The following is a 22,225-nucleotide window of genomic DNA, read 5'->3' as shown; positions in this document are numbered from 1 at the left end:
TGATATTATATCATGATCGCCTACATAAAATAAACTATAATTTATTTATTCTAAAAATTACATCTATATACGATCTATATACAATGTACCAAGTCTGACTAAGATGTATACATAAATAAGAATGTCCACATACTTTAAAAAAATGTTTTATACGTAATGTGTTATAAATTTAATTTTCACATATTCTTTTGATAATAACTTGCTTAAGATCAACAATTATTTCAATGAATGATTGCATGCAAATACATTTTCTCGATTGAGAGTAGGTACCTATATACTTGCATAACTTTTATTGCAATTTAAATTATATATTTTCTTTCATATTTTAATAAAATGTAAGGTGGAATATTTTATTTAGTAGGCACATTATAATATTAGTATTATTCTAAACATTTTAACGGCATAGAAGTCCAGACTTATAAGTTATAAGACATGCAATTAATAAATAACCGTTTCTTGAATCACACTCATCTTAGAGAGTAAACATTCATTATAAGCATAACAAAATATCGTGGACTATATTTTTTTAAAACTGGAAAAATGATATTGATGAATTACTTTTTTTGCAATCTGAAGTTTATGCGCTCGAAGAGCTTTCGCCTCGTCATTTATTTGGTTTTGTAAAACTTCGATTGCTTCTAATCGTGCTTTTGCAGCCGTTTCGTTTTCTTCAAGAACTGTTCGCCACACATTCCACATATTCCTAAAAATAAGTAAAGATTTATTCATAATTTTTTCAATCACACTTAATTTAGATAACTTTAAGAATAATTAATCAAACCGTTTTTACGATAAATATATTATAATTTAATATTTTAATACAAATAAAACTCAACTTTTTTTCATAAATAGATTATGTTGAGTATTTTACAGTTTTGAATATCCCACACCTTTTATCATATCGTCATAAAAGTTATTTCAAAATAATAAAAATAAATAACAACTCACAGCTTCAACATTGGATATTCACATCTAGGTAGAAATATCATGAGTTTTAGCCGTTTTAGAAAATAGTTAAGTACATAGTTAATAGAAACCAACCGTGTTTAGATATTAATTATATTTTATAAAAAAAAAAACTATATTTAATCAATAACACTATTTTTGTTGACTTTTAATCTAAGTTTATAACATATTGACTAATTAAGTTCTATAATAGGTAATTATTAATTTTATTAATTTGCAACACATTTTGGGCCCAGTAAAAAGTTTGATACAGATCCATTTTAATAATACTATTATACTTTTAATAAATACAAAAGTAAAACTGCGAAAAAAAATTCAGGTTTTTGATAAATTTGTTGTAAAAAAATACATTTTTAAGTTTATCAAAACTTTTTATGGAATTGAAGTGCTCTGACATTTTAAACAATATTTCATTATTTTGGACAAAATATGACACAATAGAATATTCACAAAATAGTTACAGTAGGTAGTTAATGACATTTTAAAATGTTGGTCCTTTTACTAAATTAATCATGAATAACTTATCTTTAAATTTAAAGTTATTAAAAATCTGTCACACTTCAACTTTTGTTAAAACAACATTACCTATGATTATAAATTGTATTATTAGACCTGTTTAATAGTATTTTTTGTTTTTTATGCCGTACATAATTGTATAAAATTAAATAAAAAATTATTCACTTAAAAATGATTAAATTATATAATATCTAGGTACTATCCAAAATTAAAGATATTGTCTATATAGAGTATGACGGAAAAGCTTTTATGAAAAGAACATACAGTTTCAATTTAATTGTTAAATGTATTTGTACTTTTAAAAAATTGACCTTTTTTCTCTGATAACAAAATTGAAATAAAAAAAAGACTGAATTTTAAACTCCAATGAAAATAAAACTTAACAATACAGTAATTAATTACTATGAAACTTTTGTACTTTTTTTTCTATTAAATGTCCTGGTATATCCTTACAATTTAATGTTATTGTTCAGCATATTACTACTTGCAGATATCTACTGCCTGTGTTATTTTAATATTTAGTTTCATAAGTTAGCATGTTAAGCTAATGTAATTATAGTTCATGGTTATGGTAGATTGGTAGGTAGTAGATTATCATGAACTTCTGAATAAAACATTTAACTATTAAGTTTTTTAATAGAATGGATAACTAAATGCATTTATTTTATGTATTTCACCATGCGGGTTCGTGAAAGATTGTTAAAATTTGAACTGTATTTTATTTTGAAAATCTTAAGATAGATAATTATGCCTAATATTTCAACTATGTGTTACGACTATGTGAAATTCTAAATACCTACCTCGGCTACCTCAAATTTTCCGAAGAAATACACCACACGAGGATTAAACATAATACGTCAAAGCGTTGACGGAATATACCTACACTATTAACCAAACATGATCCACTGTCCGCAAAAATCCCATGTATTGAATATTATTCAAATAAAATATGAAGTAAGTACCTACTAAGTACATGACGAGTGCAGGTCAATTATTTTGACACTTGTCTAGCTTCGCTCAACTCAATAATAGCCAGTGTTAAATTATTATTATTACTGCTCGAATTTTGAAGTATGCAAGGGACTACGGAGCTCCATTACAATTTTATTTATATTTTGAGAGCACCCACGCCTACTTTTGTTTTCATTTATATGTTCTATTTACAAAATATTTTTTAAGATGCATTATATCTAATAATTTTATTTTGAAAAATTGTATTAAATAAATCCGATTTCTTACAATCTATATAATGTACAGCATATTACTACGATGATACTACAAAACAGCTATGAAATATAATTAAGTTTAAGTTAAAAAAATATTAATTTAGATAGATTTAAATGTAATTAATTAAAATAATTTTTAATGTTAATAATATAAATAATATAAACTGAGTTTGAACATTTTATTATTCATCACCCCCGGCATACAAAGAGTCTATATAGCGATGCCACTGACGTTAGATGAAATTCAATAATTTCAATCAACGCAATAATTATATTTAAGTCTAATATTCCACTCAACATTGTATTTATTAGTTAATTACTATTAATCGTAGCATTTAAAAACCGGTTCTATTGGTTTTATTGTACAACTGTAATGTTGTTAGCAAATCGCAAATCATTTCTGCACGTCAAATCACAAAAATCATTATCTTATACAATTATTTTCAGTGAAGAAATAATGTATTAAAAGGAACAGTGAAACTTCCGACTACTGCATAAATGTTTATACTTAACAAGAAACTATGCCAGGTATACGGAAAAATAAATCATTATAATTTTTTTATTTTGAAATTAATTAGTAATATAGGCACAGAATAGATTAAATTTAATATTTTTGTGATATAAGTATAAAATATTAATAGTTATCTGAATGATTTTATTACCTAATATTGTAGTTAAATGTAAAATTATCACTTCTATGTACAGTACAATCTATTTAAAAGGTATTCTCGCTTAAGAGGACACTATACAGTCATTAATTCTTGTCTCCATCTTACAAGGGTGTAACATAGAAAATGTACGCTCAGCAGATCACTTTAGCTCCATTAGTTTAAAAATTAGAGCGAATCGACCTACTATGAAACTTGTTGGTAAGAACATTAACTGTTTTTGTAGGTGGGTTTTTTTATGATGGTTAATTTTTTTAGCAAGTTATGTGTATATAATATAGCGTAAATTAAAAATGTTCATAACTAACTTAAAAATTGAATCATCGTAAAAACCCACATACAAACACAGATAATGTTTCTTACCATAAAATGTTCATAATAGATCGACTGTAATATTTAAACTAATGATCGATAAACGTGATCTGCTGAACGTAAATTAGGTATGATACGCACTTGTAAGATGGTGCTGAATGCTGATTAGTAATCAGTGATTACAAATATCTGTGTAGCGTTGTCTTTAGACGATTACCCCCGTGTAATCCCGTGAGTCCCGTGTTTTTGACAACGTTCAACATACAACCCGTATAATACGATTTCACGTTTAAGACGCTATTTTTAACTGGTCCCTAGGAAAGCGTCTTAAACGGGTTCTATACCGTATTAAAATGTAAAAGGAATTGCAACGTTTTATCGTATATTACGAAGAAAAAATTAAATTGTTAAGAATTTAATAGCCTTATTAAACTTTTGAGATTTATTTTATTATAATTTAATATAGTAATTATAGACTATAGTAATATACTTCCTACTATCTCTTTCTATCCAGTGCGCTACTTCGCTACATAGTTGTCCGCTCCTATGGCGTTGTTAGATCATTTGATACTTTATCGTGGTATTATAAATTATAATATTATTATCATAAAAATAAAAACAAATATATTTTTGTCACAGTTATGACTTATGATGATAATTTATTTTGTTTGTAAAATTTGCGTCATTTCTTTTCCAATTATCGAATCAATATATTATTATATTAATTGCACAGTTAATCTAAATCAAATAGACAGTTGATTAAGCAATTTTGGCAAATAAAAGTGAAATGAAAAATTCCACTCATGGAAAATGTAAAAATAAGAGTATTTTTTACTAACAAATATACATGTTGGTTTCTAATCGATTAGAATACTACACATGGTTCCTACTTCGTTTTAGTGTTAAATGAGTAAAACACTTTAACTACAACTGAGTTATTTAGAGCGCATTGTCCGTTGGAAGGCCATGGGGATACTATTGTAAGGCGACGACCACCAGACGATGCGCGTGCGGGTCACGTTGATCGATTCGAGCTGTTTAAAGTCTAACAAAAGGTATAATAATCAACCAATGTTGCGCTACCTTTCAGTACGTACTGATTATTTATGATCGCTAAACTACATATTAATATTAACATAACAAACGTTCGTATAACCTAATATTTAATAATAATGTATTTAATATTACAAACAAGACATTTTATTCAAACGACTCTTTTAGGTTTGATACATTTTTATAATTTTATAAATAACAATGTTGCCTGTTCATTTGATATTATGTTAAAATATAGGTACCTACCTATAGTTACTGATTAATTTATATTGTACGCAACTAGTCCAGTCTTGTAAAAAATACTTTTGAAAAAGTATTAAGATATTAATACTAGTATTCGAATAAAAAAGTATTAAAAATATTTTTAAAATACTATTATAAAAATGTATTTTCCGAATACTCACAAAGTATTTGAATATAATTACAAGTATTTTTTTTTTAATTTTATGCTATATAATATATAATATGTATATTGTTCATCAGTATAATATGTACCTTTTATGTTACTACTTGCCATAGATTTTATCAATTACTATCACATGTTTGACTATTTAGAGATAAATACATGTTCACATATTTCATTCTGCATTCAGATATATTTCAACTAATATTGATTACATTTTAATGGAAAAAATAAAATAAAAAGTGGTATTAACTATTATTTATGGAACTATTTTAAAATTATTAGATTTTCAGTTTTCTTAAAAGATTCCAATATAGAACTTTATGCTATTTTAATACTTGTATTCGAATACTTTACAAGACTAGCTACTACGCAAGTTATATTATATAGTAGTTATAAATGCATAACACATGATACTATAGTTTATATGAAGACGTGGGTGCAACAACCAGACTTCTCCGTTTTTACCAATTTTTCAGGACAAGCGAAAGAAAATTTGTCTTCTCATTTATCACCAATGGCGGGAAAAAAATAATTTTGCCATATCTTTGGAACTAATCAACAGATTTTTCTGATTTATGTACCAAAATATAGATATTTCTTCCATGAATAATATTCCATGAAAAACCAATTTTTGATAAAAATGGAGATGTCTGGTTGTTGCACCCACGTCTTCATATATAACTAACTAGTTAATCTTATTATTTTTATTTTACTATATGATAATATTTATTAAGTACCTATATTATAGCCACAGGTATCATTAGACTTTTTATGTCAGAAAGTTGGGTTATATTTTTGTCTGTAATATGCCACATCGTGTATAATACAAAATTCGGTGTGGGTAATACGAACTACAAAATTATTATAAAGTGTGACTATAAAGACTAATTTATTACAGTATTTACATTGTGTTAATTAAATAACATATCACATTTACTTTTTAACCTGTACGTAGCCGTATTTACATTTTTAAATAATTCAAATATCATTATAGAATATATGTATCCACAATTTTTTTAGAAACTATCGGATACCATAAGTCCATAAGTCAATGACAATAACTGATAAATTATTGTCACCGCTATCGAAAAAAACATCAAACCTTATCAAATATTCTTTATGTTCCGGTTGTGTTGCAAATTGTGATGTTGGTATGATAATTTTTATTTAAATAGCACTTGTTTGTGTTGCGCATGTAATTCATTTAAGTATTTCCATTGATTATGAAGTATTACTATTGATATTATAAAAACTATATGGATAATAAATTATTTAAGATTATAAGTTATATTTAAAAATACCCAAAAACAATTTGGAAAAAGTTATTAAGATTCAAATTAATTTACTCAAAAAAAATATTGATATTTTCAAAATTGTAAAAAATAAAATACTTGACTTTTTAATATCATATTTTAGATTCTGAGCGAAGCGATAAATGTATTGATTTTACAATGATGTGTGTTTTTTTTTGTTTTTTTTTTTTTTGTGTCTGTCATCACTTTTTAGGACAGTAAAAGTGCTTGGATTTTCTTCAACAGTAACTTTTGTGATAGGAAAATGAATCTAGTTGGTACTTTGGGGGAGTCAAAAGTCAAAAGTTCTCAAGTTCTAAGTTTTTTAAGTTTTCAAACGCGACGTGAAAAACAAAAGAAAAATTAAGGAAAAACGGGAATTTTTACGCAAAATGTGTTTTTGAGAAAATCGATTTTGGTTTTTGGTGCAACTCTAAAACAAATGACTATAGGTATATGCAATTTTGACTGAATGTTTATATTAGCATTTTCTATACACCATAACATTTTCCAAATATTTTGATTTATTTTGAGCTGTTTACAGATATTTTCAGTTTTCATTTTTTTTAGTTTTTTTTTTTCTATAAATATCAATAAAATTTTATCTGTTGGGTAAAAAAAGCTTGAACATTTAATAGAAGGCTCCTAGGTTATTGTTTCAAAGGCAGATGAAAAAAATTAAAAATCCTTAGTCACAGTTAATATTTATAAGCATTTAAAGTTCAAATTTTGACAAAATACGGAAAAATCACGAAAATTAGCAAATTATTTTGAGTTGAGAATTCATAAAAATTTTTCTTTTTAAATCTAAGATTTGAAAATGTAATACAAGATTATCCATAAGTTTGTCTACCTTTATCAAAAAAAAAAATGTCTACAATAAAGTCAAATTAAATTTTTATGAGCGTTTGAAATTTATATTTTTACAACATTTGATATTCACTCGATTTCTCATGTAACGATTTTCTTATTTTGTTGTAATTAATAAACGTATGACTGTAAATACATGAAAATTTTACTAAATGTTTATATTTTCATTTTCTATACACGATAAAATTTTAAAAATAATTTGACTCTTTTTGAGCTGTTTACGGACATTGTCAGTTTTTTAGTTTTTTTTTTCTATAAATATCTTTAAATAATATTATTTATAATTAAATTTTATTTGTTGGGTAAAAACGCGTGAAAATTTAATATAAGGCACCTGATATATCATTCTAATAGCAGTTGAAAGTTTAAATATTAAAAATACATAGGCACAATTTTTTTTTATAAGTATTTAAGGTAGGAATTTTGACAAAATTTATCAAATTTATAATTTTATAATTATTTTGTCGTTAAAAATTTATAAAATATTCAACTTTTATCGCTAAGGATTGAAAATTGAAAACAAGGTTCCACGTAAATAAGTAAATATATAAATTACTTTATTCACAATAATATCATCAAATATACTTAGTAATATCATTGGCTGACTGACCGTTTTCGCTCAGAATCGTTTTTCTTATACAATGATATTGTATCATTGAATTCAATTTTAACACCATCCATTACAGTGACCCACTTGTAACCTACTGTACAGCAGAGTGACATCCACTTACCCACCTTTTTTTATTTTAGTATTAAAAAATAAAACATTTTATACTGTAATTTTAATGCAAGCGTCTATAAACTATATTGAAAAAAAAAATCTTTAAAATATTGATTTGAACAATGTTCTCATTTCATTTTTCTGGTGTTTCTACCTACTAAAGATTTACTGAAATAAAATTCATATCGTATAATTTGTATAAACATTTAAAATAAATATTGATTCATCAAATTAACTAAAGATGATACAATAATTAATCGAATTAAAAAATATAGATTCTAATCAAAATATAAAATACTGTGATGGATAATGTTGTTGGAAGCACGTAGCACGTAAGGATGATTTTAAAAAAAGATAACCAAATATATTTAGATTTAGCATGTTTTTCATCTACTCATTTATAGTTTTAATAGATTTCAAAATTATTTAACAAAGATATTACTATGGATATTGCATAATTTTTCATTCAGAATTATAACATTTTGCTTTGAGTTAAAATTAATTTAAAAAAACTATATCCCGATTCATGTACCTATAGGTATATACGATTATAGTTTTAATAACAATGAAAACCTCAAAGATATTATCGATATTGCTGATACAAACATTTACGAAAAATCTTGTAAAGAAAACTAAGTGTGTAAGAACTGTGCTATTCGCTACTTAAACGTTTTAATGAAGTATCCACTTATACGCTTTATAGTGATGCTTATCAACAATTAACATTTTAATATATAAGTATCTTCTTACGCTTTCTTCAACTCAGGTAATACCATGCAGCTATTACTAATACTTTAAACTATTATCCCAAGTAACAATGAAATGTTTTTTACACGTTTAATAAATATTAAAACATTTCAATAATAATGTTTTTAAAAAATATATTTTTTTATATTAAAAAAATGTTAGATTTAAAAGATTTTTAATAAAAGATTAATTACATATCAAAGTGGTGTTTATTATTCAATATGTATTTCTATACATTTTAAAATAATAAAATAATATTAAGTAAAAATGTTTATTTTCTATCATTTTTATCACATTTAAATAATCTAATAACTGCAATATTATAATATATTATAGCGCGCGTGTATATGAAACAAATTGTTGTTTAATATATAATACAGAGTAGATTTTGGGGGTTCACAACCCCTCCAAAAAAAAAATAATTAATTAATAGTTGTATAGTTTACTTATTTGTTTTGGTGTACTATACGTGATTGCACTCACATCATATAATAGGTACACAATATTATATTTAAAATATAAAAATGAGAAAGTCTTTGTCCTCTACTCAGTATACCGGACTATTTTCGCAAAACCAGTTATATTATATAGCATTTCTTCAGACTCTGAATTATTTAATAATAAGATTTCAAATTTAACTTATTGAATTATAAATAAGTTGCTAATTAATACTTATGTAATACGCATTCAGTGGCTGAGCCAGGGGGATTGGTCAGCTAACAAACGGTTTTTTCTCATAGTTATGTGACCTTTATAGCATATCTACCATTAAAAGTCAGATGTTTAAAAAGTGAACTCTATGACATAATAATAATATTAATTAATTTGTTGGACGTTATGGTTATGCATTACATCGCTGTATTTAACTATGAAAATAATAAAATATTATATATTATATTATATTAAATTGGTTTATGAATTATGACTTGGTACTGAATCTATCACTTTACTATTTAAGGCCAAACGTGAAATGGAATAGTGGTTAATACATAAATGACATAATTGTCGAAACATTTTTTTTACTAAAAATAAAAAAGAAAAAATCGGTAATTGTGGGCCAATTTTATTTTTGTTAATTCCTGTACCAATCTGGTTGTAATTCAAAATATATTCATGGAAGGGAGTGGACATTTCTTTTTATTACGCGGTATGTATAACGTATACGTATACCATAGACATATAAATAAATGGACTCTGCGCTTAGATAGAGAAATCATGAAACCGACATTGATGAGAGAGAAAAAACAGTTGGGGGCAAACATGGGGGAAATAATTGAATACTCAAATTATTCCTTGATATTATTTATGACATTATCAAATATCAATGATAGTTATCACTACTTATCAGTTTTATAATCTATAAATTGCAATAATTTCATGGCATGAATGAAATATAATTATTATTTCTTTCATGATTGCCCCAACAGTTTCTATCTCACTCACACAATTTACATTACAGATTCAGATAGATGGAGGGTGAGGAAAGCGCAGTCCAGGGCTTATCCCCCCCAAGCCCCCTCCCAATTTGCGCCTATGCTGAAAACCCTATATTTTTTTAACAACGGTTACAAAACACCTGCACAATTAAGATGTATTTTACCATCGATTATTTTACGTATGTAATGCTCTCGCTAACAGAGGAGGTGGGGTGTTAGTGACTGGGTATTGGGAGGTTTTGGTTTTCTACTATATTTAAGGGAGAATAGAGTGTCCAACTTAGTGGATATTCATCAAATAATGGTCTGCATATAATAAATTATAATACGTAACTACTATACCTACGTATAAATTGTGTTTAAAATTCCATGTCACTTCACATCACTTAACTATACTTCGAATGTTTATAAGTTAAAATTAAAAAACTATTGCTTCAAAATGTGTTACCTATTTCAGTATCTATACAGTACAGTAAATATACTACAGTAAAATATGCTTACCATTTTTCTTCACTGCCTTCAGTCTTTATGTCCGGTATATTAGCAATTTTCTTGTTCAAAAAAGCAACAGATATTTTAAGTAATGCCTATAAAAATAATTACATAAATATTTACTTAATCGTGATTATAGCCCTTACGTTATATTATTTGAGATTGTCATTGTTTGACATAATCAGTTAATACTTACATCGGAATATGATTTCTCTATGGAAGATTTTTTGATCAAAAAACTCCTAAAATAAAAATAAAAAAATGTAAAATGGTCGGTGATAGTAAATCGGTGATGAATAATTCAGTAAATAAAAATGGTGTGAAGATTGCTCATTTAATAAAATTAATTTAAACTTTTGAAAACGTATACAATTTACATATTTACATAATCGCGTACTAGCGGTACATGAATAAAATATACAAATAAGTTTATATCAAAGCAACAATATAAGTATTGAACAAGCACAATCTATAATTTATTTATTTTTTTTTTTTTTTTTTAAGAGTAAGGCTTCAACAGCTGAGGTTATTAGCCTGGTTGGGTTTTTGTATTTTAGTGTTGTCGGTAGGGGGAGGAACACGTGTGTTAGGTTTGGCAGATTTTTGATTGGGCACCCGTAGGTATCTGCCATGCCCGGGGGGTATAATTTATTCTATGCTAATTATACAAAAACACTGCAAGTTACAACAATGATTATTTTTTTAATTTGTATACTAAACTATACTTAATAAGACACTAAAATTATTTACCTTATGTCCTCCAACAAATCGCATTCGTTTTGGTTTTTTAAAAGTAATTTTGCTATTTGTTCCGAATGAAGATTTTTCAAAAACTTAACATAATTTCCCTTAAACAAAATTAAAACACAGCAATTAAATACAAAACATAATACAGACATTATTTATGAAAAACCACAAAATCTTTATGCGTTTTAATCATAAAATATTATTATTTAAAATCTGTAAAATAAAAATAATGAATTCTTATAGGTTTATTAATTAAATTATGTAAACACTTATTATAACTGTATTTTAAACTGAAATCACTAATTTTGTTTATATTTATATTGTTTCGTATATAAAATCTTTATACTACCTATTGTTATTATTTTAGATTCTGAGCAGAGCGATGAATGTGTTGAATTTACAATGATGAGTGTTTTAATTTATTAATTAATTTTTTTTTTATGTCTGTCATCACCTTTTGGGGCAGTAAAACTGCTTTGATTTTCTTCAACAGTATCTTGTTCGATGGGAGAGTGAATCTTGTTGGTGCTTCGGGAGATCAAACATTAAAATTCCCAATACCTTTCAAAAGTGCTGGGAAATACATAAAAAAAGGTGGGTAAGTAGATGTCGCTCTGCTGTACAGTAGGTTACAAGTGGGTCACTGTATAATGGATGGCATTAAATTTGAATTCAATGATATAATACGTCATTGTATATCAAAAACAATTCTGAGCGGCGACGGTTTGTAAGTAGGTATTTTATATTATATTTATATTGTTATTACTTATTATTAATACGGTTGCCGGTAAGTTGAATTAATATCATAAAATTACAAACAAAATAACTAAAATCGTTATTCTATTGGTTAATTAATATGTAATTTCCTCCAAATTTGAACATAAGATAACTATAAAAAAAGCTCTGTTTTTATGTTTTTGAAATTTTTTGGTTACAGAATAACATACCTACGTGGAACCTTGTTGTACATTTTCAATCCTCAGCTATAAAATTTGAAATTTTTATAGATTTTTAATTACAATATCATATTTAAATTTTAAATTTGATAAATGTTGTTAAAAATCAAATTTTAAATGCTTATAAAAAAAATTGTGCCTACGTATTTTTAATATTTTTCAACTGCTATTTAAGCAATATATCACGAGCCTTGTATTAAATATTGACGCTTTTTGGCCTAACAAATAAAAATGTATTGATTTTTATAGAAAAAAAAACTAAAAAAATTTAAATTTGAAATTGTCCGTAAACAGCTCATAACAAGTCAAAATATTTTCAGAATTTTATAAAGTATAGAAATTGATATAATAAACATCAATTGAATTACAACAAAATAAGAAAATCGCTACATGCGAAATCGAGTGAATATCCAGTAATGTTGTACAAATTTGAACTTCAAACACTCATGAAAATTTAATTCGATTTTCTTATAGACATTTTTTTTTTTTTTTTGATAAAGGTAGATAACTTTATAAGAAAATTTGTATTACAATTTAAAATTTTAGATTTAAAAATAAAAATTTTTAGAAATTACTAATTCAAAATAATTTGCACATATTTATGATTTTTACGCCTTTTGTCAAAATTTGATCTTTAAATGCTTATAAAAAAAAATTGTGATCGGATTTTTAATATTTTTTAAATGTCAGTGTAGCGATATATTAAGAGCCTATTGTATTAAATGTTCAAGTCTTTTACCTAACAAATAAAATTTTATTGACATTCATAGAAAAAAAAACTAAAAAAATTGAAAACTGAAAATGTCCGTAAACAGTTCAAAACAAATCAAAAACTTTATCGTGTATAGAAAATGCTAATATAAACAACCAGTGCAAATTTAATCTATCTACGGTCATTTGTTTTAGAGTTATACCAAAAACCAAAATCGAATTTGTTGAAAACCAATTTTGCGTAAAAATTGCCATTTTTCCTTAATTTTTTTTCTTTTCCCTGCGATTTCAAAAACTATTAGGAATATTTGACTTTTGACTTCCCAAAGTACTAACTAGATTCACTTTCCTCTCAGAAAAGATATATGTTGAAGGAAATCAAACAGACACAAAAAAAAATAATAAAAATAATATAAAAATTTTAAAAACACATATCATTGTAAAATCAATACCTTCATCGCTTCGATCAGAATCTAAAATTAAGGAAAACAGAAATATTTAAGCAAAATGTTGGATAAAGTCAATTTTAGTTTTTGGTGTAACTCCGTCCAAAATAAATGATGGAAGGTACATGAAATGTTCACTGAATGTTTATATTAGCATTTTCTATAAACCATAAAATTAGTATTTTAACTTGTTTTGAGCTGTTTACGGACATTTTCAGTTTCCAATTTTTTTCATTTATTTTTTTACTATGAATATCAATAAAATTTTATTCGTTAGGGCAAAAAGCTTGAAAATTTAATACAAGGCTCTTAATATATTGTTACCATGACAGTTGAAAAATATTAAAAATACATAGTCACTATTTTTTTTTATGTGAGCATTTAAAGTTCAAATTTTGACAGAATGTATCAAATTTAAGAAAGATTTTGTAGTTAAAAATGTATGAAATGTTCAACTTTTATAACTAAGGATTGAAAATTATTATTATACACAAATATTGAAGTATAATAATATGCAAATAATATTAATTCGACTTACCGGCTACCGTATTAATAATAACAATATAAATATTATATAAAATATCCTAGTCTGACAAAACGTCTCCGTTCAGAATCGTTTTTCATATACAATGATATTATATTATTGAATTCAAAGTTATCACCATCCATTACAGTTGGTGACCCACTTGTAACCTATATACTGTACGGCAGAGCCCACTTACACGCTTTTTTTTTCTGTTCTACGTTATTTTCTTAGAAAATTTTGTATAATGGTGGAATTTTTTTACTATACAATTTTTCAACAAGAACCATGATTCACAATTATTTTTCAAATATTCTGTAATCACAAGTAGATCAAGTAAAATCAGTAGGTATTTTAATCTCGTAGAGATCTCGTATTTTTGTTTCCACCCAATTAAAGTATAGTAAAAATGTATAGGTAATCAAAAATAAATTATAGTTCTGATAGGTATGTTATTTGAACCATTTTATTTGTTTTGTACCTACCTATTTACGAGCACCGCTTTCTAATAAAGCAGTATCAGATAACATTATGTAATTTGAACTATTTTCAAAACCAATTATTCGGATAATTCATTATCAGTTTACCTACTCATCTAACTAATTATATCTGTATAATGTAAATTATTTTCAGCATAAATTTTTACTTAAGTATTGAAACTCTAAACATTAAACAGAAACTATCACTGAACAAAATTCTCATCATATATAAAAATAAAAACAATAATTTGTTTTTCTATAAGTTATGAATTATAGCAAATTCAAATGTTGAACGGTAAGTTGTCGGAAACAGTTATTTTGTATATATAATATTATTAGTTATTAATTATTACAAGTCAAGTATTTACACCCGTAATGGCGTAATTTCATATGTACGAGTATATGTATGTTGAAAGTGCGAAATCAATAAAATGCACGGTAACGCAGCATCAGTATTTATTAAGCGTATTAACTGAAATGAAAATAATACAATATTATACAATTTCACATTCATCTATACGACTATACATTACAACACCATAGAGACCTATGTTTTTTTAAACATTTCAATTTCATACAAAATATATAATAATAATGCATCATCTTTTAAGTATATAATGTCCGTGGACATTTCCTTCATTCTTTCTGCAGAAGGAATCCTTCTATCTTGGATTTATTTTCAACAAACTTGCATAATATTATAAAATAATAATGTGAATAATACACATTCTAAATAATGAAATATGTATATTCTATTTTCAGTAAAAAAAAAAGTGGGCAAGTGGATGTCACTCTGCTGTACAGTAGGTGGGCAAGTGGGTGTCGTTTTGCTGTATAGTAGGTTACAAGTGGGTCACTGTTTAATGGATGGTATATTAAATTTGAATTCAATGATATAATATCATTGTATAAGAAAAACGAATCCGAGCGAAAACGGTCAGTCAGCCTATGATATTACCAAGTATATTTGACGATATTATTGTGAATAAAGTAATTTATATATAACCTATTTAGGTGGAACATTGTTTTAAATTTTTAAACCTTAGCTGTATAAAAGTTGAACATTTTATACATTTTTAACTACAAAATAATAATTACATTTTAAATTTGATAAATTCCTACCTTAAATACTTATAAAAAAAAATTGTGCCCATGTATTTTTAATATTTTTCAACTGCCATTTAAGCAATATATCAGCCTTATATTAAATTTTCATGCATACATTTTTACCCAACAAATAACATTTTATTGATATTTATGGAAAAAAAAAACCAAAAAAATTAAAAAACTGACAATGTCCGTAAACAGCTCAAAAAGAGTAGAAATATTTTAAAAATTGTATGGTCTATAGAAAATGAAAATATAAACATTCAGTGAAATTTTAATGTATCAATAGTTATTCGTTTTTGAATTACAACAAAATATTAAAATCACTACATGAGATATTGAGTGAATATCCAATATTGTAAAAATATGAACTTCAAATTATCATAAAAATTTTATTTTATTTGCTCTTACACATTTTTTTTTTCGATAAAGGTAGACAAATTTATGAAGGATCTTGTATTATATTTTCAAATCTTAGATTTAAAAATAAAAATTTTTATGAATTCTCAACTCAAAATAATTACATAATTTTCACGATTTTTCCGTATTTTGTCAAGATTTGAACTTTAAATGCTTATAAAAAGAGACTGTGACCAAGAATTTTTAATATTTTTCAAATGTAATTGTAACAATACTGTAGGAGTCTTGCATTAAATTTTCAAGCTTTTTTACCCAACAGATAAAATTTTATTGATATTTATAGAAAAAAAAACTAAAAAAAATAGAAACTGAAAATGTCCGTAAACAGCTCTAAATAAGTCAAAATATTTGGAAAATGTTATGGTGTATAGAAAATGCTAATATAAACATTCAGCCAACATTTCATGTACCTACGGTCATTTGTTTTAAAGTTACACCAAAAACCAAAGTCGAGTTTGTAAAAATCAATTTTGCGTAAAAATTCCCGTTTTTCCTTAATTTTTATGTTGTTTTTTCCGGCGTCTTTGAAAACTATTGAGAATTTTAAAACTTGACCTCCTGAATGCACCAACTAGATTCACTTTCCCATAAAACAAGACACTGTTAAGGAAAATCGAAGCAGTTTTACTGCCACAAACCGTGATGACAGACACAAAAAAAAAACACACATCATTGTAAAATAAATACATTCATCGTTCCGCTCAGAATCTAAAAAAAGTAGGTGTATATTATAGGTGTGAAGTTATTATTTCTATAATAATAGTAACACAGTGATATCGATTGTTGCATAAATATGTGTCGTGATGGTCACAGCGAGTTGTACATTCGTCGATAAAATCAAAAAATAATATAAGAAACTAGTTTAAAATTTGAATGGTTATCATGATTAAAGGTCACGACTATTATCCAGTTTGATGAACATTAATATTTAACAAGAGCTTCATCAATATTATAAATGTTAATTGATGACGACTGTTTTTTTTATCTTTACAAAGACCTTAATCCCGATTCCAGACTCATTCCGCTGAACAAACTTAAAACAATGCGAAAAAACAATCAAAGATGGAAATTATTGATTGAATAATACGTCGGCACGTGTGCCTATATGATATTATATACTACTGAGGGGTTCACGAAACATTTACGCCACCTTTACCCATTAATAATGAATTTATTTAAATTCTGAATTTTAGAATAGGTAGTTAAAGGTAGTCGTATTAAATATTTAGATTTTTAGACCAGTTGAGAAATAGAAATTCTGTGGCTGATTCTAAACTGATATTTCAAACGAGCGCCAACTGTAAATATTGTTATAAACAGTTTGGTCTCTGAATTATTAAATTGTATATGCCAAGGAATAAATATAATGACATAATGACTATCAAACTAAAACTAAGACATTTCCAAAAAAAATTTCCAACATTTCGGCGGACGGAGGGTTATTCCCTTCTGGGGCCAACCATTATTAGTACGCCACTGTGATCCCCAAATCTTCCTAACCTATTATAATTTACTACTACCTTTAAGTACTTTATAATTCAATAACTAATCGTTCGATGTATAGAATAAATATATATATTTTATACATAAAGCATTTAATAAGGCATCTCCTTCACAATTTACTAAAATAATAAACTTGGAAAAAACAATATTTTAAGGAGGGGACACTCCAGATTATGATCTTTAAATACAATAGAACTTCCAAAACTCACACGATTGAATAAATTCATTATCAAGAGTAAAAAATAGTGGTGAACTTCAGTGGAATTCACCTATACACGATGAACTGTGTCGATTGTAGGCGTATAGCTACTATTATAGCTGGCGTTATTGGACTAAACGCATTTTTACTTTATCGACGTGTGAAGACGAACGCGCCGCGATTGACAGATTGTGTTATCGACCACGGTCGGGGTTAACACAGTGTGTAGCTTCTATTTTATTTATATTTATCATTTGCCGGACGACCCCCGAGGCAGTCGACGCCTGTGGAAGCGAATTTGAGTTATGATAACCCCAACACGACGGGATAACACCTATATACTTATACCACGGTCACTGCGTATGACTGGTTCAGTAATTCATCAATACGCGACGTCGCCACCATCGAATTATGTTGCGCCGGAAGAGGCCGTGTAAATCGAAATAAATAAATAATTTTTCGAATATCTTAAAATCGTCCGGCAAAACCGGTTGGGACGAAAGGAACCCATAAAAACCGAAACCGAACTCTTGAATACCTACTATTCGACATAGATACCTACGACCTATGTACCCAGTACCTACTTAAAACAATAATATTATTATGTAGTAGGTATAGAAAAGTCGGATGGAGAAATTGAATGATTCATTTTTTTCGGCCGCGCCAAACGGGATGAACTTTTCATAGGGATTTTTTGTTCTTTTTTTGTTTTTTATTCCGTAATGGTCACACGTCAACTATCGTAATATTATTATCAGATTATAAAATTATGTCTTACCTTCCTGGGAGGAGGTTGCATCTCGACGACGGCGATGATGACGATCCAGCGATCCAGCGATCCAGCGATCTACGCTGTACGATATCCGTTGTCGTGTCGTTATGTGACCGTCACGCACACATAACGCGTATGATGTTGTTATTACTTTTTAGTTATTATTATGTGCCACTATATAGATATCATATAATAATATACTACGCGGAATGCGCGCTTTGGGGGATGATAAATACTATTATTATTATTGTTGTTGTTGTTGTTGTTGTTTTATCGCGTATATACCTATGCGGACGCGATCGAATCGCTCTGTCCGTATTAACTATGATTTTTCTGGTACAATAATATTATTGCTCCTGTTCCCGTTTTCGGTGCCGATCTATTTTGCCGAATCGCGGTCCTCCTTCTCCTCCACCGTTCCCGTGTGCCCGTGTAGGCCGTGAATCGCGCGATCGCACAACAGCCCGCGCGCTATACGCGTAAAACCTATATACAAGCGCTACCGACGACTGTACCGCCACTCGACGACGGACCTTTCGCGCTTGCGCCCACGGCGCGAACTCTCGGTGTACGACCGCGCCAACCCTTACCCGACCCGCCACCTTTATCGCCGGTGGTCGTATTATATTATTACACTGATATGATATTTCTCGTCGTCGGATCTATATAGGCACGATACAATAATGATATTACTGTCGAGACAAGATCGTCGTCGCTCGCTTGGAAAATAGAAAAATCATAATCCAAAACGCGGTTTGAGGGCGCGACGGCCGACGGACAAATGTTCATCGATATTATTTGAACAACGATCCACAGGGTATTTTACGGAGATCGTGTTATACACGGCGTGACACTCGCGATCGAAAGTATCGCGTCCCGATCGCGGTGATCGTCCGTAATATACGTGAGCGTATAGGCCTCACATAATACGCGCGTGTTGTATTGTATTCGCGGGCCGCGGCGGCGCGTTATCGATCGGTCCCGTGACGGCGGCGGCGGCGACGCGGCTGGCCGGCTCGACCGAGTTCATATTATAATGATGATAATATTATACGCTTGTGGGTGTGTGTGTGTGTGTGTGTGTGAGTGTGTGTCGTAATATTTTTTTTTTTTCGAGGCTTGGCCGGACTACTATTTATGCGCTAAAAACGCAATGAAGCGCTGGTGTGCGCACGATATACTTACGCTATAATATATACACTGAAAAAGAGAAAGACCCGGGCCGAATTCGTAGTCAATGCTTGAGAATAAGTATTGCTTAAGATAATTTTGATAATTAAAAAAAAAATCTGTGATAATAACTAAAAGCAATGCTTAATAGGTAGCCGGTAGGTCTCGACCAACCTTAATTTAAGTAATACTTTTTCTTTTCTTTATCCAAAGTCTCGTCATAAGTATAGCTTAAGCATCGACTATAAATATGACCCTCAGAATTTCTGACTATAGGCTATATATAATACACTATACAGTCTGCGCATTTATTTATCTGTAATAATAAATTAGGTAGGTATAGGTTTATATAATATGTATTACTCGCTATCAATTTAAATAATATTAGATATGATTACTCAAGAACATTCCGTTATGCATAACGCCACTACCCTCGGACGGATACTTGATCAAGTGTCTGTGTGGAAGGGGCATGCCATTTTTATCTATTATCAAAATTAAGCATGTTTCAACTTTCAACTCAGTGCTTACACTTTTTCCCCAAACATTTAAGAAACTATAAGTTACGATAATATATGTATTATTGAATTATGCTTATTTTAATTTTATAACTTATAAATCTATATAACATAAACTGATCTTAATAATATAAACTAATATAGATATACTTAGTAATCTATCAATAATTATAAGATATAGTAACTAATAACATTCTTCTTCTTTCTTTGTAATTTTCGTTTTAAAAGTCTAGACCAGAGGTATCCAAACTTTAAGTCGCGACTCCCAGGGGCGTCGCGAGAGTTGGCGCAGGGAGCCACGTCAAAGCACCGGAAACCAAAACTATTAATGTTGGTCATGTATAATAATTAATATAAATACAATCTATATCATGGATACTATAATGCGATTATGGAAACTATAATGAAACACATTACGCGGCTATTTGAAGTTTTATTTCTAGTACTAAAGTCACTGTTATTAAATTAGCCAAATTGTATCCGTATTGTTTCAATTTTTTCATAATATTTTGGGAGCAGTAAAAATGTTGTGAACGCACAAAGGAGCCACGGTATGAAAAAGTTTAAATACCTCTGATCTAAGACCATAATGACCAACATAATACACCACACTGTCTTTCCCTATCCATAGCTAAGATTCGCTAATCCGTATCCAGTTCACCTTAACCTAGGTCATCCTATTAATATTTAGTCTCATTTTGGAGTACCTACCACATTGTACCATGTGTTATGTGTATACGCAAACATTCTTTTCACCACGCGTATCCAGCCTAAGAGAGATGCCTCTTTCTTATTTCATACACCAACTATATTGGATTTTAGATAAAGTTCCTTATTCTCCTCATTATTTCTGACCCTCCCCACTCTTCTGTATTTTCATCTACCTACGCGTCAAAAATCGTCCTCCGATTTTTTTTTTTTTTTAAAGGTTATTCTGTTGTACCTTATGAAGCATCCATGTTTTCCATACATACATCACCCCAGGCCAAATAAGAGTTCCATATACACTATACAGTTTCACATTAAGGCCCTGAGTTATAATTGTACTTAGCTAGGTACTTGAACTCCTGCACTTTGTTAAATTTCTATGCACCCATTTCCAAATAAGTGTGTACGTCTTCTGACAAAATCTTTACATAGTACCCTTTGACTGAAAAATAATTATAGAAATATTGTATACATGTCTAAATATTAAAAGAGTAGAATTGATTAAATATCTTGGACTACATATTGATTTCCAGCTGAAATGGTTAGGTTAGGTTTAATGTTATAACTTATATTATGTTAATGAAATTATGTTGATGTTAGTTTGCAAAAATATATATTATTATTATTAATATTATTATTGAAGCGCCGTATGAGCTATCTATAATGTAAGTACTCTTTTTTTCACATTTATTTCCAATTCAACTTATTTTGCTTCCTTAATTAATCCTTGGATTTGTTCAATGAGCACTTCTTTATTTTCCATTAATAACAATAAATTTGCGTACGCAAGAATTCCAAACTTTATCTCGTCTAATTGTATTCCTCCTTGTTCAAAGCTACAGCTTTAAACCACATATTTTAGTGCTAATGTAAAATCAGCGATAACGCATCAATTTGTCTTTATTCTGTTGTTCCCTGACAAGGAATTTCTTACCGGTAGGTACCTTTATTTCCGTATGCATAATGCTTGCTGTTATGAAGTTGATTAATTTTAGAAGGAGATAAAATTGCTCAAGTACCTATACACAATACAGATTCACGATGGATGCAGTCGTATGCGTTTTTAAAATCAATAAATAACATTTATACTTCTTTAATGTATTCCCGAATCTTTTGTAAAATAAGTCTTAATCTGACAATTTAGTTATTCGTTGAAAGCCTGTCTGGTAGTCCTTGACCCTTGGCCTGTGTCCATACCTATCTAACATGCAATTTGACAATATTTTGCAGGTGTCATTGAAGAGTAACGATTACCACTATG

At 28.1% G+C, this 22,225-nt stretch overlaps 1 protein-coding gene across 1 annotated transcript in view; it reads right to left on the bottom strand.

Annotated features, from left to right (window-relative positions):
• The window catches only part of LOC132948242 (protein nervous wreck), a 31,636-nt gene extending 12,032 nt beyond the window's left edge, over positions 1-19,604 (bottom strand). The window contains exons 1-5 of the mRNA XM_061018636.1: positions 18,575-19,604; positions 11,456-11,553; positions 10,902-10,947; positions 10,715-10,800; positions 559-703 (exon numbers count right to left, since the gene is read on the bottom strand). Coding sequence (XP_060874619.1) covers positions 559-703; positions 10,715-10,800; positions 10,902-10,947; positions 11,456-11,553; positions 18,575-18,595 — 396 coding nt within the window. The 5' untranslated portion in view covers positions 18,596-19,604. The remainder of the gene's footprint in view (positions 1-558; positions 704-10,714; positions 10,801-10,901; positions 10,948-11,455; positions 11,554-18,574) is intronic.
• Positions 19,605-22,225: the final 2,621 nt, after the last annotated feature.

The sequence above is a fragment of the Metopolophium dirhodum genome, chromosome 7, assembly GCF_019925205.1.
Source record: "Metopolophium dirhodum isolate CAU chromosome 7, ASM1992520v1, whole genome shotgun sequence".
NCBI classification, from domain to species: domain Eukaryota; kingdom Metazoa; phylum Arthropoda; class Insecta; order Hemiptera; family Aphididae; genus Metopolophium; species Metopolophium dirhodum.
This window is presented reverse-complemented; position numbering and strand designations above follow the sequence as displayed.